The 24,708-nt window shown below is 42.1% G+C and overlaps 1 protein-coding gene across 15 annotated transcripts in view; it reads right to left on the bottom strand.

Annotated features, from left to right (window-relative positions):
- The window catches only part of LOC115087836, a 251,264-nt gene extending 226,856 nt beyond the window's left edge, over positions 1–24,408 (bottom strand). For 4 of the 15 annotated variants that reach the window (XR_003855628.1, XR_003855626.1, XM_029595457.1 and 1 more), the window contains exons 1-4: positions 23,977–24,408; positions 20,259–20,318; positions 17,448–17,568; positions 3,729–3,831 (exon numbers count right to left, since the gene is read on the bottom strand). Coding sequence is in view for 11 of the 15 variants with exons in the window: in XM_029595457.1 (XP_029451317.1) it covers positions 3,729–3,831; positions 17,448–17,568; positions 20,259–20,318; positions 23,977–23,995 (303 nt within the window). In the remaining 4 variants the exon portion in view is untranslated. Of the gene's footprint in view, positions 1–1,521; positions 1,716–3,728; positions 3,832–4,157; positions 4,242–17,447; positions 17,569–20,258; positions 20,319–23,976 lie in introns of those variants that run through there. The other 11 variants (XM_029595454.1, XM_029595461.1, XM_029595449.1 and 8 more) reach the window with 7 other exon arrangements.
- Between the last annotated feature and the right edge of the window lie 300 nt (positions 24,409–24,708).

A 24,708-nucleotide genomic window follows, 5' to 3' on the forward strand; every position in this document is an offset into this window, starting at 1 on the left:
CTGATCATAAGGGTGAGGCCTTAATCTCAGCTGTTAGAAGCTGCTGCCTTTTGAGGCTCTCAATATTTCAGAAGCATAATTCAAAAATGGACTAGACGTTTTCCCCACTTCTCTCCTATTTTCAAAAGATTTAAAAATTCCTCATTTTTCTGGAGAGAGAGAAATGCCATTTTTCCCCTTCCAAGATTGCAAGTATTCAATCATTAAGAACTGATAAGATATCATTAAGGCGCTGAGCATAGTGTTTTGAAATAACCTTTTCCTGTAAAAGGTCAGAGGTCTGGGACACAAAAGAAAGCCTTGGATTTTTTTACTTTTTTTCAAGGCAGATTTTACAACTACAGCCTGGAGCAACAAGTGCACATTGTTTAATCTCTCATCTGCCTAGACCTAAATGTAATCCACTTTGAAGTGCCAAAAGCAAATAAAAAAATCTAAAACTAGACATTTGGTGTCTTATTTCCAAGAGGAAGTGGAGGAGGCATGAGGTCTTAATATTTTCATATCCTGTAAGAGTTAGTGGATGGGTATTGCCACCGACTCCTTGGCAGTCATTTAGGAACTCAAAGAAAGTCAGATAAATGTGCTCTAGGCTCATCTTCTACCTCCATTTATTTATAAAATTTATATCCCGTTGATCCTGAGTTTAGTGGGTTATGTAGTCAAAGTAAAACAACCTGAGCCATTCTCCGTTTAGAGGCTAGGAAGGAGAGGTCTTATCGAGGGAACATTCTTTGCCTGAGAGAAGAGCTCTGAGCGGGGGCGGGGGGAGTCTAGAGTATTCAAAACCTGTGTCTCGACCCTTTTATAGTAGCCTCAAACTCTTCAGACTCAATCCAAAATGGAAAAAAAAGTGTTTGAAAAGAAAGCACCAAGCCTAAAATTATAGCCTCAATGTATTTCCCAGATGTTTCTTATGGCATTGGGTCAAGCCATGCTGCACAGTGGTGGTGGATGGAGAGCAGGAAGAGACTGCATTAAAAGTTTTAGGAAGGGTGTAAAGGCACTGCTTTTTAGGGAGGCCTTTGGGTGAAGAATTGTAAAAGTTAGTTGATTTTTATTTTATGTTTTGTTATGTTAATGGTATGATTTATGGATGTATTTTGTATATCATGCTAAACTCTAATTTTGTTGGAAGTTTGTGGTATACAAGTTTAATAAAATTGAGCTGACTGTGCAGAGTGCATACAGCCTCAGAAACAGAGACCAAATGTGGGTGCTAATCTGCTCCATACCATGGTACAAGTCTTGAACCAAATCAGTTAGCACCACAGCTGCCCCCAAGATGCTTGGTGTCAACACTTATTGAAGATGCAAGTGAGGGTCTTGTCCAACTTAGACTATTGATGCCAACATCTAAGTAGGCTCAGAAGAAAAGGAGACATCCTACTGGGTAGCCTGGAAAGGGTAGGAGGAAGAGGAACTGTACCAATGGTTACTGAAAAAACCTCTGAAGGATGTTAACAGGTCTCTGGATGGTGAAAGATTGACTCCTGACAGATGCTTGTAGCTACATATTACCTGCTCTTGGATCCAAGCAGCAACAGAAGTGCTGAGGCACAGCCTTTCTTCAATGTATGGTCCCATGCCTCCTTAGATCTGATCTTGACCAGATCCCAAACAGCCCTTATATGCTGAATGGTAAGAGTGGGGATGTTCTCTGCTCCTGTACCTTGGATTTGGTTTTGGTGATAAAAATCTAGTGAGTCTCAGTGCTGAACAAAAAAAAAAAAAAAAAGACAGAATGATCACAATGCACCTAAAATGATTTACATTAGCATTTGTACTGTCAAATTAGACTGTCATCCATGCATGGCTGAGACTAATTTTGACAGATTATAAATATAAGCTATTAGATTTAAATGTGCTTTATATTTTACATTCTCATGTGAATACTGAACTTTTGTGGACTTAAACCAGCATAACTTCAGTCACAGCTGAACAAACTAACACCAAGGCATTTTGAGGGCAATTTCAGAGTGCTATTTATCTTTGGTTAATGATGTTTATCCTAGTAAATAGGCTGAATGAAAATTGACCACCCTCTTGTGGGAAAGAGTGTATATTGGTATCAATACACCTTTTACCTGTTAAACAGGAAAAGTAGCTGGTATAAAAAGAGTGAAGATTTGGTTGGAGGAAACACTTTTGCATTCTCAAAATTATTTTTCAGGAAAACCAGAAGCAATTTCTGCAGTTACTTTTTTCTAGGCAATATTCAAAGGGAAACATACATGTGTACATTCCCTTTGAGAACTGATGCAAAGTCCACAGGGAGAAGTATCCATGGACTTTGCAACATTCCAGTTTTTAAAAGTTACCTTCTTTATGGCTTAGTTACATGTACCATGGAGGGAGTGAACTAGGGTTGACAAAAAAAAAAAAAATATATAAAAATCTTCTGTTGCTATGACTCTTATGGGCCGGGAATAGTCCCATACCACAGCAGCAACTCCTAGCCTAGGAGCCTTGAGGAAGATGCCAAGTTATGTACTTGGTAATTTTCAATTCCTGGAAACAAAATATCTGAATACATTTGGAGTACATTCTTGAAGTGGCTATCCCACTTTGAATTGAGGTATAAAAATACAAAAACTTATGTGAGTTGGAATGCTTAACTCAAGGCAGCAAGGGAAATATCCTTAACTGAAACAAAAATGTTACCTGGAGAGGTAACCAAAACCGCAAGCATCCTTCAAGACACAAGGCAAACAATGTTAGGAATTATTAGGAAGGGAATGGTTAATAAAATGGAAAGTGTTATAATGCCTCTATCGCTCCATGGTGAGACTGCACTTTGAATACTGTGTACAATTCTGGTCGCTGCATCTCAAAAAAGATATAGTTGTGATGGAGAAGGTACAGAGAAGGGCAACCAAAATGATAAAGGGGATGGAACAGCTTCCCTATGAGGAAATGCTGATAAGCTTAGAGAAGAGACGGCTGAGGGGGGATATGATAGAGGTCTTTAAAGATGAGAGGTCTTGAACGAGCAGATATGAATCGGTTATTTACCCTTTCGGATGATAGAAGGAATAGGGGGCACTCCATGAAGTTAGCAAGTAGCACATTTAAGACTAATTGGAGAAAATTCTTTCACCTAACGCACAATTAAGCTCTGGAATTTGTTGCCAGAGGATGTGGTTAGTGCAGTTAGTGTAGCTGAGTTCAACTTTGGATAAGTTCTTGGAGGAGAAAAGTCTATTACCTGCTATTAATCAAGTTGACTTAGGGAATGGCCTCGGCTATTATTGGCATCAGTAGCATGGGATCTTCTTGGTGTTTGGGTACCTGCCAGATTCTTCTGGCCTGGTTTGGCCTCTGTTGGAAACAGGATGCTGGGCTTGATGGACCCTTGGTCTGACCCAGTATAGCAATTTCTTGCGTTCTTAACAAGCAGATCCAGCAATGCCACACATGTTCAAAGTTTAATTTGCAGATATTAACATGTTAGATGAAATCAAAGAGTAAATACAAAGGAAGTGGCACATTGAACTTAAACAAGTAAGCAACATAAGTCACAAATGTCAGTTGTGACTAGGACAGACAATATATGTCAAATGTGGTACAGTTGTGGGTGACTTTGGTAGAAAATATGAGTCACTCAAGCATGTAGTCATACATGCAGTTTTATCTCCAAATATACACCTTTTAATAGTGAACTTCTTTGGAGAAAAAAAAAATGTTTAACCATAGTTGAACTAGCACTAAATTAGGTATGTTTGTACCTGAACATGCAGAAGGCCATTTACAATATGTGATAGTATGTCCAATGTAGCTGTTCTCAAGTCCACCACAACAGAAATCATACAGCATCCAAACTGGTGTGTACTAGAGTCAAAAGACAATATGATTAGCACATCTAGAAAATGAGTAGTTACTACTTACCTGGTAATTTCCTTTTCTTTAGGACAGTCCGATGAATCCAGAACAAGTGGGATTTGCACCTCTTCCAGCAGATGGAGACTGAGCAAACTGATGTCACAGTATATATACTCCTGTAGGGACATCAGCCTGCCAGTATTCTCTTCAAAAGCAACTGTGGACAGACAGACTAAACTTGATTAAACAGATAATTTCAATACACAGCCAACAGACAACACTGAGTTCAGCCAAGAATGTATTAACACTAGTCTAGGGACTGGAGGAACACTTACCAGTAATCCCTGTAACACATAGCCATGGAGGAGGACCATAATACAACCATTCGGCAGCCAAGGGAGGGACGCAGGATTCATACCACTGTCCTAAAGAAAAGGAAATGTATCAGCAAGTAGCAATTACTCAATTCTTAGCATCCAGTCATATGAATCCAGAACAAGTGGGATGTACCCAAGCTACTCCCGAATAGGGTAGGAGGCTGCCCACTGTCCAGTCAAACCCACACATGCAAAGGCTGCATCTTCCCAGGCTTGCATATCCAGAAGATACCTGGGGGGGGGGGGGGGGGGGGGGGGGGGGGGGGGGGGAGGGGAAGCATATGAGGAGGACCACGTTGCAGCTCAGCAATGTTAACGGGTGGAAGTGAAATTGTCTCCCATATGACTGTTTCAGATCTGATAGTGAATCCCTTAGTAGAACAGTCTTACCTTAGGCCGTGTAGACAGACAGTCTAAGGAAGATGCCAAGTTGGCTGCAAGAATACAATCCAAGGCACAGTCCAGTACCAGGGCAGGCATCAGGAGAACCAAATCCAAGTCGTGTGTAGGCAGCAAGAAGCCAAATCCAAGGCACAGTCCAGAGTCAGAAACGCCAAAGCAAAGAATACACCAACAAGAGCACTAGCCAAGCAAGCCTCTAGCCGAGGCAGTGCTTTGCTGGGCTCAGGGGTTTAAATCTCCAAACTTCCCGCGCAAACACGGGGACTTCCAGGAGGGCAGATGATGCGCCCTGGTGGGCAGAGCCTGAACGCAACTCACACCGGGTCATGCTGCTGCCAGAAAACACTGCTGAGCAGCGATACTAGAGGGAGCCTCGCGGATCGAATAACAGTACCTCCCCCGCAAAGCCTCTCCCTCCTGCTTATAGGATGAGGTTTGAGAGGGAAACGATGATGAAACTCCTGGAGTAGACGAGGCACCTGAATATTACAGGCTGGTTCCCAAGAATTCTCTTCTGGCCTGTAATTTTTCCACGAGATTAAATATTGTAAAGTCCCCTTAGATCTTCTGGCATCCAGGATTTCTCTCACCTCGTATTGTGTGTCATCCTGTATAACTGAGGGGGTGGATTGTCTAGTCTTTCTAGAGGGCAGAGACAAGATTGCTGGTTTGAGCAATGAAGTGTGGAAACATCATGGATGCGTAGTGTGGGGAGTAGTTGAAGTTTAAAGATGACCTCACTGATTTGTTTCTCTTTTTTTTTTTTTTTTTAATTCTTTATAATTTTCAAAAAATACAAACTCATTCAAATGTTTGCACTCAGAAAAACATGGATTGGTAATTTATAAGAGCACATTTTTAACGAAATTCCATTTTGCATAACAAATCATATACCAACATCATTAATATATCAAACATAAGAACAAACTACATGGTGACTATGAACCAAAGGGGAGTTTTTAACCTTAATATTTAGTTAAGTAAAGGCATTAGCAGAGAACCTGCCCTAAATTTAATTCTCTAAATAGACACAGGGGATGAGGTTGGTAATCTTTCTACAAGAAAATTTTTTAACTGGTCGGGTATAAAGAAAATATACAAATCTTGTTTCTTAAATCAAACATTTACATGGAAAATGCAATGTGAATGAGAAACCCATAGAAATTACTTCTTGGCAGAAGGCTAAAAAGGCTTTCCGCCTTACTTTTGTGGATACTGCTACATCTGAAAATATCTTAACAGCTTTTTCCAAATACATTGAGGTATCTATTGAAGTATCTTTTCATTATTTGATTAATATCATTAATAGAGGAGAAAGTAACCAATAGATTCCCCAATTCAATAACTTGTGCAGTTGAGTCTTCTAAAAAATTTGTAAGATCTCCCTGAAACAACATTTCAGATCTATTATTTATATTCCTGGGTTTGGGTAGGAAATAACAGTTGTTTACCACTGGAGAGTCCTCCAAAACAAAGCCCAGCTTTTCTATAAGAAACTTTAACAGTAATTAACGGTACTTCCCCAGCTATTCTGGGGAAGTTAAGAAATCTTAAATTAAGACGCTTGGCGTTATTTTCGAGAGACTATTCTCCTGGTTAATCTCTCTCTATCCTTTACCACAGCTACATTAAGTTCTTGTACTTTTTTCTCCCATTCTTCCAGACTTAATTCTATCCACAGAATCTTGAATTTGTTTTTGTGTATGAGGAAAATCTCGTTGACTCCCAGCACTTAGTGCATCCACTTTCCCTTCCAATCCTTTAACATTAGTCAACATACCAACTATCATTTCCTACAAAATGTCTAATGTTACCACAGCAGGACGAGTGAGATCCCAAAGTTATAACACTGGTTGGATGCCCCTCCTCCCCATGGGAGGAGGGGCATTAAAGACTCCAGTTCTCTTACTTTCCTCTCTGGAGTCAAACCAGTGATAAGGGCAACACCTTCCTCTCCCAGTCCTTTATCGCAGGTTTGAAAAGCTCCCGCGTCGGGGCCCGGTATTGATGGTTTCCAAGGAAACACCACCCCGAGTCTCCTCACTGGTTCTCTGTGCTGGTGGTAGTCTGATGTTGGGACTTAAAGAAGCCTCGTCTGCCAGGCCAGGCTGTTCTCCCTGATTGCCTGGCACATCAGTATCCTCTGTGCCTTTATTTCTTAATGCAGGAGAGATCATAAAGTGGCTAATCTCCTGTTGAATAGGTGAAAGTAATGGGAGGGAGGGAAAAACCCTCACTTTCCCTTTACGTTTGGGAGGCATAATTCAGTTGTATGACAATATAAGACCTAAGGACAAGAGAGAATGCCTCTCTGACTATCTATGCAGCAGTCTTAAGCCACCATGTTTAGAATAATATTGTCTTCTAATGTCAACATCTCCATGGTGGCTGATTTGTTTCTCAATGGGAAGAGGACCAACAAACCTGGGTGCAAGTTTTAGGGACAGTGTACGTAATCTGAGGTTCTGAGTACTTAGCCACACCAAGTCCCCAGGTTGAAGTTGGGGCCCCAATCACCTTCTCTTATCAGCTTGTCTTTTAGCTTTACTAGAAGCTTATTGTAATACCTGTCAGGTCTCCTCCCAAAGCTCAGTCATGGACCGAATAGTTTGTACTACGGCTGGACAAGAGGAGGGCATGCTGATGGGAAGGGGAATTCGAGGGTGTCTCACAAACACTAAAAAGAAAGGTGATGTTCCTGAAGCTTGGGCTACGTGATTATTGTGACAGAGGCCCACGGTAAAAGGGATGCCCAGTTGTCCTGTTGTTGATTCAAATAGCAACGTAAGGAGGTCTTGAGAGATTGATTAGTGCATTCCTTAACCCATTGGATTGGGGGTGATAGGCTGAAGAAAAATGTAGTTCTATCTTGAGTTTTTTTTTTTTGGCAGAGGTTCCTTCAGTATTGAGCTGTAAATTGGACTCCTATCAGAGACGATGCTCGAAGGCAGGCCATGAATCTGAAAAATGTGTTGCAAAAAAAAAAAAAAAAAGAAGGTCGAGCTAGTTCTTGGGCAGTAGGTAATCCAGGAAGTGGAATGAAATGGGCCATTCTGGAAAATCGGTCTACAACAACCCAAATGACCGTATTACCCTCAGAGGGAGGAAGTTCAGTAATAAAGTCTGTGGCAATATGAACCCAAGGTTTATCTGGAATAGAAGTGGTTGCAAGAGCCCACAGGGTTGCTGTTGTGGAACCTTTTGAGCCGCACAAGTGGGACAAGATTCAACATATCTTAATATCCGATGTCCATTGCAGCCACCAGTAGTGACGGGAAATAAGATTTCTTGTTCTGAATATACCAGAATGTCCAGCAAAGTGGGAGTCATGGAACCATCATAGAACATTTTGCCTTAAATGCTTGGGTACCACTGTTTTCCCCAATGGAACAGTAAATGTGGAGGCCAAAACTATTTGAGCTGGATCAATAATATGATGGGGAGGGTCAGGGGTATCATCAGGTAAAAAACTTCAAGAGAGGGCATCTGCACGTAGGTTCTTCTCTGAAGGCCGAAAATGTAAATTAAAATCAAATTGACTGAAAAAGAAAAGTGCCCAGCGGGCTTTCCGTGGGTTCAAACGTTGAGCCTGCGATAAATAGGCGAGATTCTTATGATCTGTATAAATGTTAATGGTATATTTAGCCCCCTCCAGAAGGTGTCGCCATTCCTCGAGTGCAGCCTTAATTGCCAAGAGTTCTTGATCCCCTATAGCATAGTTCTTTTCTCCTAGAGAGAATTTTAGAAAAATAGGCAGAAGTAATTTCTCTGACTCGGAGGGTTGTAAAAGAATTGCTCCCACTCCTAAGCTGAGGCATCAAACTCCACAATAAATGGCTTAGCTGGATCAGGACATTGCAAACATAGATCTCTTATAAATTTCTCTTTTAAAAGTTGGAAGGCATGGACGGCCTCTGAAGGCCAGTTGCACATTGGAGCTCCCTTCTTGGTCAAGGCAGTAAGTGGTGCCACCAAGGTTGAGTATCCGGAAATAAACTGGCGATAGTAATCTGAGAACCCCAAAAATCTTTGTAAGGCCTTAAGCCCCACTGGTTGGAGCCAGTCCACTAAGGCTCTGAGTTTCTCAGGGTCCATGCGTAGCCCGTCTCGAGCCGCAATACATCCTAGAAAAGGTGAAAGGCATTTTTCTAGCTGTGCATACAATCTGTTGTCTCGAAGGCGTTGAAGGACTTGCATAACATGGATATGATGTTGGTGCTCTGTTTTGGAAAAAATTAAAATGTCAAGACAGACAATAACATGTGAATACAGAAGATCTCGAAAAATATCGTTAATCATGGTTTGAAAAACTGCCGGGACGTTACACAATCCAAATGGCATTACCAGATATTCATAATGTCCATCACGAGTGTTAAAAGCGGTTTTCCACTCATCCCCTTCTCATATTCGGATTAAATTGTAGGCCCCCCACAGATAGAGTTTAGTGAAAATGTGTGCTCCTTTTAAACAAATCGAAGAGTTCCGAAATCAGTGGAATAGGGTACAGATTATTTTTGGTGATGGTATTGAGTCCTCTGTAGTCAATGCAAGGCCGCAACGATCCATCTTTTTGACAAAAAAAAAAAAATTTGGCCCCTGCAGGAGAAGAGGAAGGTCTGATGAATCCCCTGACCAGGTTCTCTTGAATGTATATGTTCATGGCCTCAGACTCCGGCTCATATAAAGCATAAACTCTTCCCCTGGGGGGATTTTTACCAGGAAGTAATTCTATTTCACAGTTGTAGGTACGATGTGGTGGTAGAGTCTTAGCTTGTTGCTTGCTGAACACATCAATAAATCTAGCATACTGATGAGGTAAGGTGGATGGAATAACTGCTGAACAAAAGATAGTGGAGCTGGCTGGTAGAACTCTCACTAAACAGTTCTGATGACAGTAAGTACTCCGACTGGCCAGCTGTGAAGTTCCCCAATCCACCTGGGGTTGGTGTAATCTTAACCAGGGTAACCCAAGGATCACCTGGTTGACAGAGGAAGGAAGCACATATAGTTGAATGGTTTCTTGATGGAGTATTCCAGTTGTCATTTTGATGGGTTGAGTAATCAGAGATATTGTTTCCCAGTGGCTGTCCAGAACAGAAGACAGAGTGAGAGGAGTTTTCAGTGACTCAGTGGGAATGTGGATGGATGGACGGACTAGATCTTTTTCTATCAAGTTACCAGCTGCCCAGGAGTCCAGAAAAGCCTGAAAATGACATGCAGTCATGGATAGATTGGAATCAGGATTTGTGAAGAGGGGATAACATGATCCAGGGAGGCCTCTCCTACCAGCCCTAGGCCCAGAAGTTTCCTGACTTATTTGACATTCATTAACGAAATGTCCCGTTCCTGCGCAATAAAGACAGAGGTTTAGTCTTCTACGTTGTCGTTCCTCAGGTGTTAACCGATATCGGTCAATCTGCATGGGCTCCTCAGAGGAAGCTTGCGGTTCAGAAGTCTTAGGAACTACGAGAGGTTATTGAAAAGCAGGTGCCAGCCGAATGGGTCGTCTCAGGGCAGCCCGTTCCAGAGACTTCTCCTGAAAACAAAGATCTAGAATTGCCAAGCAAATCGATTCCTCTAGAGATTCTGGAGGTTCCCAACCAGCTAACTCATCCTTGATGGCCTTGGAGAGACCCTGATGGAATATGGCCGTTAGGCTGTCGTCACCCCAACGAAGCTCGGCTGCCAGGGTACAGAACTGAATAGCGTATTCCCCAACTGATCAGGATCCTTGCTGAATCTGAAGTAAGTCTGCTGCAGCAGAGGTTGAACATCCAGGCTCAAAGATCAGACGAAAGTCTTTTAAGAATTGATCTAGGTTGTTCAGAAGGGGATCCTCTCATTCCCAGAAGGGAGAAGCCCAAGCTAAGGCTGGTCCTTCCAAAAGGGATAAGATAAAAGTGACCTTTGTCTTATCTGTGGGGAACAAAGGACTGGAGCGAGAAGTGCATACGACACTGATTTATAAACCCGACACTGCTGAGGATCTCCATTGAAGCGAGGTGGGGGTGGCAGTCATAGAACAGGGGGTGGTGCGGAGGAGGCTGGGGTTATCGGTGCAGCAACTGAAAAGGCATCCATTCGAGCAGCCAGCCTCTCCAAAACTCCTGTAACTTGGTCTAGTACTCCTTGCAGCTGTTGAATGCGCGAAACCAGTCTGGAAATGGCCTGTAAGGCTGTCAGAGCCACAGGATCCATGGCCTCGGCTAACTATTACGGATCTGATAGTGAATCCCTTAGTAGAACAGTCTTACCTTAGGCCATGGTAGACAACCTAAGGAAGAGGTCGAGTTGACCGCAAGAATACAATCCAAGGCACAGTCCAGAGTCAGGGCAGGCAGTAGGCAAAAGGAGCACCAAATCCAATCCGGGTCATGGGTAGGCAGCAAGAAGGCAAATCCACAAGAGCATCCAGCACAAGCAAGCCTGTAGCCGAGGCAGTGCTGTGCTGGGCTCACGGGTTTAAATCTCCAAACTTCCCGCGCAGTTACAGGGACTTCTGGGAGGGCTGATGATGTGCCCCGGTGGGCAGAGTCTGAACTTGACTCACGCCGGGTCATGCTGCCGCCGGAAAATGCTGCTGAGCGGCGATACTAGAAGGAGCCCCGTGCCTCGCAGATCAAATGGTAACAATGACACTGCCTGAGCTCTAGTGTAATGAGCCCTGACCAGGTAATGGTTTCCCAGCATCAACGTATACAGCCATGACTACCTCCACAATCCAGCAAGCTATGGTAGCCTAGTACTGCTGTGAAGGACAGACGATCTGTGTTCTGTAAAGGCTCAACCTCCAGATACCGAACAATGTGTCTCTTGACAGCCAAGGTTTGAAACGGATGATACTCTACATCACCTTCTCTGTCCAAGTGAAAGTCAGTGACCACCTTTGGAAGAAAAGGAACAATATGCAGCTGAACTGCCCTTGGAGTTACCCGGAGGAATGGCTCCTTGCAAGACCAGACTGGCAGTTTGGAAATCCTACGCACAGAACAAGTCGCCACAAGAAACACAGTTTTCAAGGTCAGTAACCACAAGATCAGGCTACTCATCGGTCTAAATGTAGGGCTCGCTAAGAAATGAAATACCAAATTAAGATTCCATAAGGACACCAGAAACCGCAAAGGAGGACAAAAGATTCAGGAACCGAGCCACATCAGGATGAGCTGACAAGGATCTACCATTCATCTGACCTCTGAAACAGGTAAGAGCTGCTATTGATACATTTAAGGAATTAACTTCCATCCTTAGCTTAGAATCCATTTACCCGTAGAACAGTTTGAGGATTAGACATTTGCTCAAACAAAAAGGATTTAATTCACCAAGCACTTAATTTAAGTACCCGACTTCTAGCTAGAAGTTATCATTTTTCTCATATAAAAAGCATATAAAAAGAGCCTATAAATCTGAATGCCAATGGTTACTTTGTGATCAAGCCAAAACTACTTCTGAATGTGTATTAAGATTCTCATGTATCATCAAAAATTAAGGTAATTATTTTCAAACATTATGAAGTTTTTAGACTACATTCTGTTTTTTCCTCACTCCCACTAATTGCTTATACATGGGGCAAAAATATCAGATTTGGTACTTGCAGTTTTACCTACTATGCAACATAATATAAGAACCATAGTACATTGTCCTTGTGGCAATAGTTCTTTTGGCTCAACATGTATTACAGGTAAATATATGGTGTGACCCTCAGTCTGGATGTACAATTACTTTTTCAGCATCAGATTGTAAATCTAATGTTATGATCTATTTTGTGTGTCCATGCTCCAAAGTATATATTGGTAAAACTAAAAGAATGATTTGTGCCTGGACTTACTGAACACTGTAGTATGACTACAAGAACAAGCTCCTTTAGTACGACTGTGCTGAGCACAGTCGTACTTTTGCTAATTTGCGCTAGGGCATTATTGAGCAGATTAATGTGTCCCTACGGGGGTGGAGATTGTACAACTAGGCTCAATCTGTGCGAGCAATTTTGGATCTTTAATCTTAATACAGTAGCCCCAAGATGACTTTTTAGAAGTTGATTGGTACACTGTGATATAATCAGGATATAATGTGATATAATCAGGCATTTATCCCCAACTCCTCCATAACCCTCCTGCAACTGAAGAATCGCAGAACTTTTGTACTGTGAGAAGTTGCCAGCAGGTCTAGAAACAGGAGACCCCAATGATCCAGAATCATCTGAAATGCCTAGTTTGATAGTGTCTATTCTACTGGGTCCAGACTTTCCCAGCTGAGAAAGTCTGCTCTTACATTGTCTTTTCCTGCTATATGAGAGGCTCAAATCTGGAGATGTAGTTCAGCCCATTCCATAAGTCGATCTCCTGCAAAATCTGTTGGCTCTTGGTTCCTCCCTGCCGATTTATGTAAGCCACAGTCATAGTGTTCTTGTTATTATCTGAACTACTCAACCCTGCAGCCTGTCAGACTGGAAACATGCCAGCCGGACTGCCCTGGCTTCCAAATGATTAAATGTTCCAGAGAGATTCTTCTCCATCCCAGCACTCTTGCACTGTCCGCTCCTGACAAGAAGCTCCCCAACCATGTAGGTTCACATCTGTCATCAGTACTATGTAGTCTGGTGGTGAAGGGAAATTCCCTTCCTTAGATGATCCGGCTGTAGCCACCACTGCAGTCAGGAGGAGATCTCCATTGGTAGCTGGAGCCAAATCAAGTAGTGCAGAGATTGCAGGTTCTATAGAGACAACAGGGAATGCTGAAGAGGGCACATATATGCTCTCACCCATGGTACCACTTCCAGGGTTGCCACTATTAAATCAAGGACCTGCAGCTAGGACCATACAGTCAGGCACAGAATGTTCATCAACAGACATAGGTGTGCCATCAACCTCTGAATATGAGCTTCCGGCAGGAAAACCTTGCCCTGCTTCATGTCAAACCAAACTCAGAGGTATTCCAATGACTGAGCAGGCTGAAGACTGTTCTTGGCCAGGTTCACCACCCAGCCGAGCTCCTGCAACAGGGAGATCACCTTGTAGGTCACCAGGTGGCTCTCTTCCAGCGACTTAGCTCAAATCAGCCAGTCATCCACATACAGGTGTGCTAGGATCCTATCCTCTCTCAATTCTGCTACAGCTACCTTGGAAAAGGTCCTGGTAATGGTGGTCAGACCAAAAGGCAATGTCTGAAATTGATAAGTGTGTCCCAGAACTGCAAACCACAGAAAACGTTTATGCTCTAGTCGAATGGAAATGTGAAGATATGCTTCGGGCAGGTCAAAGGGGTCAGAAATTCCCCCAACTGCACAGCCATTATCACAAAGCACAAGGTCTCCATGTGAAAGTGTGTCACCCACATATGACGGCTGACACCTTTTGAGATCCAGGATCCCTCTTTCTTAGGCACAAAGAAATACGTTGAATATCGCCCCATATTTTCTCAAGACATGGGCACTGGAATCACAGCCCTCAGACTGAGGAGCTTTGCCAATGTATCCTCTACTGCTTGCTTCTTCTGCAGAGAGTGACCGGGAGAGACCATGAACATGTCCCGAGGAATACTGAGAAACTCCAGTGCCTTTCCTTCTTGTATCACCTCCAGGACCCATTGATCTGATGTGATCTTGACCCACCTCTGATAGAAGAGACACGCATCCCCTTATCTCCTGTTCCTGGGGGTGGGTCGGCAAACCTTCATTGGGAGGCTCAGGAGAATCCACTAAGAGCCTGTGCCCCTTCTGGGTTGTCTGGGACAACACTCCTGAAAGATCACTCCTCTGTAGGGTCGAAAATGCTTGGATCCCCTAGCATGACCTCTCATGCTAGAGGAGCATGGTATCTGCATCTTATCCTCCCGTAATTGAGGAACCAGTGATTTATCCCATTTACTGGCCAGTTTCTCCAACTCGCTCCCAAATAAGAGTGAGCCTTTAAAGGGCAATTTCATGATGTTGCCTTGGAGGTCACATATACCAACCAATTTCTCAGCCATAACTGATGCCTGGCTGCTATTACCGAAGCCACCCCTCTGGCTGAAGTGCAGATCAAATCGCAGCCTACATCTGCCAAGTAGGCGGCTGCTAGTTCCATAACTACCCTAGAATTCACCCCAGAGTCATCAACCTCGAGAGAGAAGAAAACAAGAGTGAGCCATCAGGGAGCAACAAGAAGCTATTTGCAAAGTCATTGCCACTGCTTTAAATGCCTGCTTAAGGATAGTTTCAATCCTCATATCGTGTACATCCTTCAAGGTCATGCCTCTCTCTACAGGGATAGCGTTCTGCTTGGACATTGCACATACAAGTGCATCCACCTTTGGAAAATATAAAGGTTCTCTCATTATTGGATTCAGAGGGTACAGGCCTTCCAAAACCCAAACTCCTTTGAAATTAGCCTCTGGGGTGCCCATTCAAGATCAATCAAGTCTTGAATGGCCTCCATCACAGGGAAAAAAAAACCAAGAGGCTTTTCATAGAGAAACCAAAATGTGATTTTCTTTGGCTCCGACATGAAACCTGCCCCAGGCACTCCCAGCATTTTCAAGTTCATCTCTATGGAAAAACTGTAGCATAGCCTTATACGGTTCTAATCTTGGAAGAATTTCATCATCCTCAAGAGAGGATCGGCGTCATCACCCGTGCCATCCAGATCTCTATTGGGCAGTCCCGCTGCCAATCCAGGAGTACTCTGGCTCCTAACAGTAGGTCCAGGCAAGGTTTGCATCTGTGACTCTGCCCTGGGAGCACTGGATGGGGCTGAGGACTGCACCTGAAGAAAGGATTGCAATTCCTGGAAAACAAATTCTACCCATGAAAATCTAAAAGTATCCAGCCCAGGAGGCACATGAAGTATACTCATGGAGCTGCCTTCCTCTGCTGAAGAACCAGTTATGGGAGCTCCAAAGTTAGGCACCCCCACCTGAAACGTCTTTACCCAGACCTACATCTGGCTGGGAAGAACCAGGCTTAGTGAAATCAGAGGAAGATAATTTTCCCTGAGCCTCTAAAATAGTGCTGGCACAAGTCAGCAGGCACTCCTGGTTGAGATGCCCAAATATGACAGGCAGTGAAAAGAGAAAGGAGTTTAGGTTTTAGATATATGCGCTATTAGAACAGCAGCATGCAACTAAATTTTTTAATTTTTTTTTTTAGGCATCCAAAAAAATTCTAGACATCCAACCTAGGCGTTCAAACATTAGGCAGTGTAAAAAAATTAAGTGAAAAGCAATGCTCAACTTGTGCATACAGGTAAATGGACAGCCACTTAACTTAGGCAGGCCTAGTAGTCTGTGCGTCCAAGTATCCAAAAACTGGATGCACAACTTGGATGCATAACTAGATGTACATACCAAATGGACAATCTTGTAGAGGGCAACCTAAAGAAAGCACACAAAACACCGTTGAGGCCCACCATGCTGTGTGCAGCAAAAAAGCTTCAGAGCAGGACCTACCCTGCAAAAGGTGCTCAACCCACCAGGCTGCCCACGTCCCTCAACCGCCTACGGAGTGGGACAAACATCAGAATGGCATGCCAAGCACGGAGACCAAGAAGAAGGAGGAAGATCTACAAAAAAAAAAAAAAACACACTCCTGTTTTTTTGTTGGTTTTTTTTTTTTAAACTTACCTGAACTCAGTCTTATGTGGCTGCAGGGGGAAGAGGGCATATGCCATCACCACAGCACTCTGCTTTCTGCACCTTTTAGCTACTTAACAGCTAAATCCACGCCGGCTGAAAAAGCAGCTACCAGACCAAGGCACTCATCTGAGGGACCATGGAAATCACCTCAGGAATTCTCAACTGGGGAAGGGACCTTTGGGTATCACCACAGGAGAGTGGAGCAAGTTTTCCTTATGTCTCCTTTTTCAAATTGAAGCAATGCCCAGTAGGGAGATGCATGACCATCTGCTGGAGACTGAGAATACTGGCAGGCTGTCATTACAGGGGTATATATACTGTAACATCAGTTTGTTCTGTCTGTTGGTAGAGGTGCATAACCCACTTACTCTGGATTTATCTGACTGAACGCCAAGAAATAAGTTAATTTACTCAATTTAAATTGAAAAACCTATTACTATTGTCAAACATATCAGAATTCTACATACTGAGACACCTTTGGTTTTGATGGAGACAAACAGGTTGATATCCAGTTTCAGAAAATTATGGAAAATCTGTTGTATACTAGCCTTCCCTTCACTGGATGTTTTTATACTATTAATTTCATATTCTATAGTCCTATTGAGCTGATTGCTTATGTTATTGTGTGATGAAGTTTTAATATTTTATGGCCTATGTTTTTAAATTATACAGAACACATGGAACCTCTATGGAAACAGAGCAGCTTATAAGTAAATATGGAAGCTCCCCTTTTGTGAAAAACAAAAGCACATCAGCAAGAATGTGTGCTGGGAAAAACAGAGGAGGGGGGTAGACAGGATGGTACTCCTAAGAAAGAATTAAAAAGGGAATGGTTAAAACTTGTCTGGCTGCTGGTATAATTTACAAGTCATTGGAAAGATCAGAATTAGTACCTGCAGCGTAGGGAAGAAATTTTGGTCTTCTCATTACCTTCCTAGTGGTTTGTCAAACCAGCAGTAAATGAGAAAAGATGTCTATGTAGAACAATGTATTTTAAATTTCCCTAAGTGTAGCATGTTCCTCCTCCCACCTTTGCTACTCTTGAAAACAAAGGGGGCACCACACTGAGGACAGATAAGTGGTAAGCTCTTCATTCCTGTTCAGTCTTATAGAAAACTAGAGCTACTTCCTCTGTAAACAATTCAAAAAATGTCACTAGGAATATACACTTTCAGTTAAGTCAAGCAACATTTTTTTTTTTTTTTTTTGTGATAAATGAGAGACAGTAGTGCTTACTTGTGTAAATGTAAAAAATATTTAAACACATTTCCAAGGTCTTCATTGCTCAGATCAGACAGTTTGCAGTGCTGACTTTTAGGAAATATCACAAGGGAACAACCTTGCTGGTCAAAGCCACCTAGTAAGACACAAAATTTGCCTTTAGAGGCTACAAAAAGGAATGAACTAGTAAGAAAATTAAAGCAAAAAGGGGAATATATTTGATCCTCGGTCATTTAACTAAGCACTTAAAAAAGTTCTGACTGGGAAAAATACACATGATATTCGTTGAAGGTATAATTTAAACTCTGAAAAGGAAGTAGCTAGGAAAGAGTGAAATGCACATGTTTTACCATATGGACATTTGTACACTGGAAAAGCTACTGAAAATTTTATTCACTTCTGTCAAATATATTCAGCAGGCTACAAAGAAAATATCAGAAATCTCAGTGCATAATAAAAAGACAATGGAATTTTAAGATTTTACCTCCTATGACAGAATCCTGTAAATAAAAAGGCACCCACTAATCTAGTTTAAAGTTATAGTATGTATGACAGTAAAGTCATCATCAAAAATGAAGGAAATATAAAAAATCCAATCAACTATGTTACATATAATTCCCACCTGAGCTGATTAGAAAAATCTCACATTTAAAAAGTTATCAACATGCTTTTGACTTTGCTTAATGATAAAGCAGGAAGTGTTTTCAAAATATTTTGAAAATTAGCTGAAATCAAGTTTTCATATATCTTATGTTTTCATTCAAATGTTTAAAACATGAAAAACTAATGGCTGTATATTAATGGGCATGTAGTGTGTGTAATAATGCACATCTTGCTTGTAATGTTTAAGACATTAATAATGGACTAATTTGTGTCTCCGTGCTGTAAACAATTCATAGAGAACGAGTACATTCATACATTTTTCCAACCAATACAATTTCCACTTTTCCTTGAATGATAGACACGTACAAAACGGTATTCATATTTGCAAATGTCACACATGACTATGCATTTGCTTTATCATATCGCACTTCACAGGGAATTGCTCCAAAGCTGTGGAATAAATTTGACAGAAATAAATACATTTTTTCAGTAGTTCTTCCCATGTGCAAATGAAACATTTATATGGCAACATGTGGTTTTCACTTACCACAGCATCAGCTCATGTTAATTAACTTCTATGCCTGGGTGAGGACTCCTGGGCTCAGTGCAGACTGTAGTCTCAAAAGAACTACTATAGTGCTCAACTGCAGTTTTAATTTTGTTTTGTTTTAACAATCAAATTGAAAATTCAACTACTGAAAACAGAAGAGCCTAGTTACAAATGCAGTACTACTGCATTTTATTTGCTGACTTTGTCAATTGTAAACAGCCAATTTGGGCTCTAGCAGTTTTGCTGGTTTCTTAATACTGGGTATACAGATTTCTTCCATGCTATAATTACCCCAAGGGTTGGTTTGTTTGTTTTTTTGTTTGTTTTTTTAAAGAAGGGCAGCTTTTCCTGTTAATGGTGATGAAGCAGGTACAGTTCGATCACCACAGAGACCAAAGTGAAACTAGGCAGAAAGCTCTGCAGACATATCAGCTGGCTGAGCTCGAGCCAGGAAAGAAGTCTCAAACCTTAATGGGGAGAAAACACTTTAGTCTGAATTCATTTTGACCTTTACACAATATCCTTGGTACAAACTATACTCCTGGGGGAATGCTGAACAAAAATTGAAAAACTGAAAATTCTGCAAAATTCTGCATACTTTTTATTGGTTAAAATAGCACAATATACATGACAATCTTTAAGTAATTCATTTAAAATATAATACATAAAAAAATGTATTAAAGATGTAGGGTTTTAAATATTTTGAGCAGAATTTCCCTAAAAGTACACTGTAAGAATGTCCCTTCCTTCCTCTCTCCCAGCAATCCTGGCCAGCCTCCTTTTACTTTGCCTTCTCAGGCCCCCAAACTCCTTCACCCTCTACTATCTCTCCCCTTCCCCACTATATCCACTCCCAGAGTTTGACCCCTCTTTTCTCACACTCACAAGTTCCCTCTCTCGGGCATATACACACCCCCTCATACAGGCTTCCTCTCTCTCTCTCGCACCCTCCCCCCTTCACACAGGCTCCCTTTCTCTCTCATGCATACACCCTCACATAAGCTACCTCTTTCACACACACCCCTGCACATTGGTTCCCTCTCACACACACATAGGCTCCCTCTCTCATGCACATACATACCTCTCATATAGGCTGTCTCATGCATACACCCTCAGACAGGCTACCTTTCTCACACACCCCTGCACACTGGCTCCTTCTCTCACAAACAAGCACCCTTACATAACATACATTCCCTTTCTCTCGCACACCTGCTCACAATCTCTCACTCATACACATTCCTTCACAATTTCCTCACAAAAAAAAAAAAAAAAAAGACTCCCTCTCTGGCACAAACCATTCATGCTCTCCCATACCCACACACCAGCTTGCAGCCTTAAACACAAACTCTCAGTCTCTCACACAACCACTACACACAGTCTCATCGGGGTTTGCTTTGCTCACGGCATGCTGGGGCTTGCACCTCCATCTTCACTGTGCTGCTGCACATCGGGGCCTCCTTCCTCTTCGTCGCAAGCAGGATGGGGTCCGCTCCAAATTCTGCGCAGAACCTGGAATTTCTGCACAAATTCTGCAGTAGCGCTGAATTCCCCCAGGACTAAAACTACGATAGTTCTCACTCAACCCAATTTCCAAAGATTTCAAATTCTGTTTTATTAAGTAAAATGTACAATTTTGTCAAGCATTCTCACAAAGACTACACACTTGTACTCACCTGGCATTATTACAGTCCCAGAGTACACTTTAGAGTCTGGAAACAAGAAAACGTGCTTTTCTGGAAAAAAAAAAAAAGTTTTGCAACATGTTTTATCATCCACCAAGACACTATCAAGACTTTACATACGTTTCAGCATCAGTTAAATACAATGCAAGAATTGAAATTTTTAACTTTGGCCATCACTGCTCAAAAGCCTCAAACCATCATTATGTGCCCTATTCTCACATTTACATATCTATGACTATGGGTCCCCCCTTCTGGTTCAAATTGTTACTTTGCTAAGAGTTATTTGAAACAAACCGTACATGTTAGAGCAAAAAGGTTGCTCAATCATTAACAGGCCAATGCAATATCGGGTGCTCAAGTCCGTGCACTGCTAAGCATGTGGTTGAACGTGCTAGACTTATGCCCGATGCAATACCAGGATTAATGCATCCAAAATGCACATCCACAGCAGCGCATAGCTAATAGCGCTCATCACATGTAAATTCCATCTAGATGAGGTTATTAGCCATCCCACGATGCCAACACACCCATTGTAACAAGGCAAATTTAATGACAACCTGGGAGCTGGTATTAAGGCATGCTGCGCTTAAGGGCTCAACAAAAAAAAAACCAAAAACAAACCAATCCTGCTTTCTGTGAATCCTCCTAAAAGTATTGTTGTGATACAAAATAGGAGGAACCACAGAAAACAATCATGCAAAAAAAAAAAAAATAATAATAATAACAATTCTGGGAGCCCAATATACTTGGTCCAGGCCATGTATATTGTGTCAGTAGTGGGAGAAAACGAACACTCATAATGAGTCTGTTTTCCTAATCTGCAATGACAGCATCTCTTGGGCACCCGATCCATATGAGGCACTAGGGATGCACAATTTCCCCTAGTGCCTCCTTTTTAAACGCCACAACTCAATAGCCTACTTCACTGCATGCTCGGAAGAGGTAGATGGGCACGCGTTAGGAACGTGGGTGCTCAATCAGGAGCATCCATTTTTCAAACACTGATGCTCCATCTGCCTGTAAGTTTGTTGTGAAAAGCATGGCACAGTCTTAATATCTCCTAAAATCTATTGTACTTACTAGCTCTTTCATAGTCTTAACTGTTTATAAGTTAGATAAGGGAACTGATTGCTTAAGATCTAAGGGAATGAATAAGAAAAAATATTTCAACCTTAATAGAAGAGCAGCATTCCCAAAAAGTACTAAATAAATACTACAAACCTGACAATTAAAAAAAAAATTGTCTGCTATTCATACTGTTGAAAACTGGATGAACAGAAAAAGTAGTAAATATTCTTAGTTTATTGTTCCAGTTAATACCCTGCAGCCTCATTTCCTCCACAGTTACAATAAAAAGCATTAACACACAACATAAAACACCGCTAGCCACCCAAATTCCAACCTCTCCATCTAAAACAATTAAGCTTTTACTAAAAAGAAAGCCTGTCAAATTCAACTGTTCATCATGCCCTGCAAGCCCTACACTGATAATCTAAATAATTTTATCATTTGGTTGACCAAGATTATCTGTGGAAAAAGCTGGTTAGCTTGCTGAATTAGCCAATACTCGTGCCACTGGCCTTGGACATGTGACAGGTTTTTCTCTTCTACTTGTGATCTCTAATTTACTTCAAAGTATTTTTTTTAAAAAGCATAGAAACTAATAAAGTTAAAAAAAATCTTAACACATTTGTTAGTTAAGCACAGAGCTGAATTCACACCATTTCCTCTTCTTTACTAAAACTAGCCATACACTACAAATTCTGCAATAGCCATTAAAACAGCATGCATTGCAATGTAAAAAGGGGTCAAATACATGTGTTAGATCATAAAGCATGCTGAAACAGTTGAGCTTAGAAGTATTAACATTTAATATCATAATAGCAAACAGTTAAAGCACATCCGTAATGTACAGCTGCTTATAGTTTGCTTTTGGCAGATGACACTAAGATCTGCAACACAGTGGGCATGCCTGAAGTAGAGAATGAAAGGTGATTTAAGAAAGCTTAAAGACTGGTTGAAGGATTGGCAGCTAGGGTTCAATACCAAGAAATTGAGAGTTATGCATTTAAAGAGCAGAAATCCAAAAAAACTGTATAAAATTTAGAATGAAAGATTAATGAAAACGGACAGGGATGTACCTGGGACAACAGTGTCTGGTTTTGCTGCCTTCAGAACTCGAGGCGACAAGGCAATGGCAAAAACCAGAGGATACTGGGCTGCACAGAAAGAATAACCAGCAGGAGAAAGGAGGTGATAATGCCTTTGCACAGGACTTCAGTGAGGCCTCACCTGGAGTACTGTGTTCAGTTATGGAAACCTTATCTAAAAAAGGATAAGGACAGGATCGAAGCAGTTCAGAGAGAGGTGACCAAACTGGTGTGGGGTCTGTATCAAAACACACATCAGACTGAAGAACCTGAATATGTATATCCTGGAGGAGTGGAGGCATTACATATATTCAAACACTATTTCAAACTCCAGGGAGGAAGACTTAGAATCAATGTCAGGAAATATTTCTTCACTGAGAGGGTGGTGGATGCCCTTCTGTAGGAAGTGAAGACTAAAACCATGAAGGATTTCAAAAGGGCATGGAATAAACACAGTGGATCCCTAAAGACTAGAGGATGGGAATGAATAAAAAAGCTTGGGGGGGGGGGGTAACCTGCACTGAGCAGCAGTTACTACCTTGGAAAGCTTGCTGGGCAAACTATTGTCTTTTTCTGCCGTCATTACTAGATCATGTTACCTGAAAGTATTATAACAAACAGGCCTGTTCCACCGGAAACTAGAACTAAGGGTCATGATATGAAATCCCAGGGCAGAGGGGAGATTTAGCACAAACTAAGAACTATTAGGATATACTTCTTCACAGATAGGGGGTGGTGGGTGCATGTACTGCCCTCCTGGATGAGGTGGTGAAGATGAGAATGGTGATAGAATTCAAAGTGGCATGGGATAAACTCTATAGATCCCTACAGGCTAAAGTATGAAAATGAAAAAAAAATAGGGTAAGGTTAGATGTAACACTTCTGCATGGGGGTAACCTTCACTGAGAGTCAATTACTACTCTTAACAGTAGGCAAGGAAGTAAGCTGCTGGGGAGCAGCAGTTACCAAAAGCAACTTGCTAGATAGACAGGATGGACCTTTGGTCTTTATCTGCCGTCATTTACCGTTACTATATTCACACAACAAGTCAAGAGAGTCCCCATCCAGATCAGCCGAATTGTTTCTGGGAAATTACAACCTGTTGGTTTTGAGCCAGCTGCCCCCATTGGCCCGTGGTGTCACTAGATTTATAGCACATCCAACTTTTAATAAAGCTTTGTTCCATCTCAAACAGCACCCAGAAAACAAAAAAATGCAAAATGTATTAAAATCCCTTCAGGCCATCGAGAACAAAAAAAAAAAAAACCCCTCATTTTTTGTTCTCCATTCTACCGTTAATAAAGGAAATTGCCCAGATTAACAGGACCACGAAAGTACGATTTTAAGTCACTAGCACCCTCTCCATGTAGTCTCAATGTGGCCAGAGACTCCCCCCTACCCCACAGGCTCGCCTGTCGCCAGCAAAATTCAGGTAGGAAGGTATCCAGCGATGCACGGTTTCGGTCCGCCAGGCTCCCCCCACACTTGCATTTTCTTAGCCACATTATTCCCCCCCTGGCTTCAGTTTAGCCTCTGCCGGATTTGCGAGCACCCCTTACCTGCTGCGGGAGAGGCCATGGCGCCGTCTGGGTAGCGCGGCTCGAGGCAACAGACAGGATGGGAGGGGGTTGGTAAACCTTCCCCCAAGTAATGGAAAGATGGAAGGGAGACCAAATGCAGTCGCCACAAACAAACTACAAAATAAATAAATAAACAACCGAGGACTAAAACCAGAGGATTATAGAAACCTAAAATTCAGTACGGTTGGGCAGTGCCGTGGCTCGCAAACACCATATTAAAAAAACCCAAAAACTAACCTAACTTAATTAAAACCCCAACAATATGACATCCGCCGCCCTCCCCATCAGGCGTTATTTATCAGCCCTCGCGAGACACAAGCGCGCGAGCCATTGCTGCTCTCTGATTAGTCGAGAAGCAGCCCGGGAGCGCGGTGGAACCCTAATGGTGCGGCGAGTTGACACAGCTGCGGCCTCTTCCAGCGCCGAGGCGTGGGCAGGTGCAACCCGCGGGGGTACGGCTAGAAGAAAGCCGCTCTCTGACGCCCGTTGCCTTCCATTGCTTAGCTTCAGTTCCTAGTATAACTGCCCAGATTTTTTTCTTAAGTAAGGTAGCACTCCGTTAGATAGCACATGAAATATTAGCTGTTTCCTTTTGAGAGATTAGTAATTCATTTTTCCTTCAAAAATAACCTCTTTCTCATTATGTTAATCCTTCAAATTCTGCATAATGTTTTCAGGGCATGCAATTGACCTACTGTTGCCAAAAACATG

The sequence above is a fragment of the Rhinatrema bivittatum genome, chromosome 3 (genome assembly GCF_901001135.1).
Source record: "Rhinatrema bivittatum chromosome 3, aRhiBiv1.1, whole genome shotgun sequence".
NCBI classification, from domain to species: Eukaryota; Metazoa; Chordata; class Amphibia; order Gymnophiona; family Rhinatrematidae; genus Rhinatrema; species Rhinatrema bivittatum.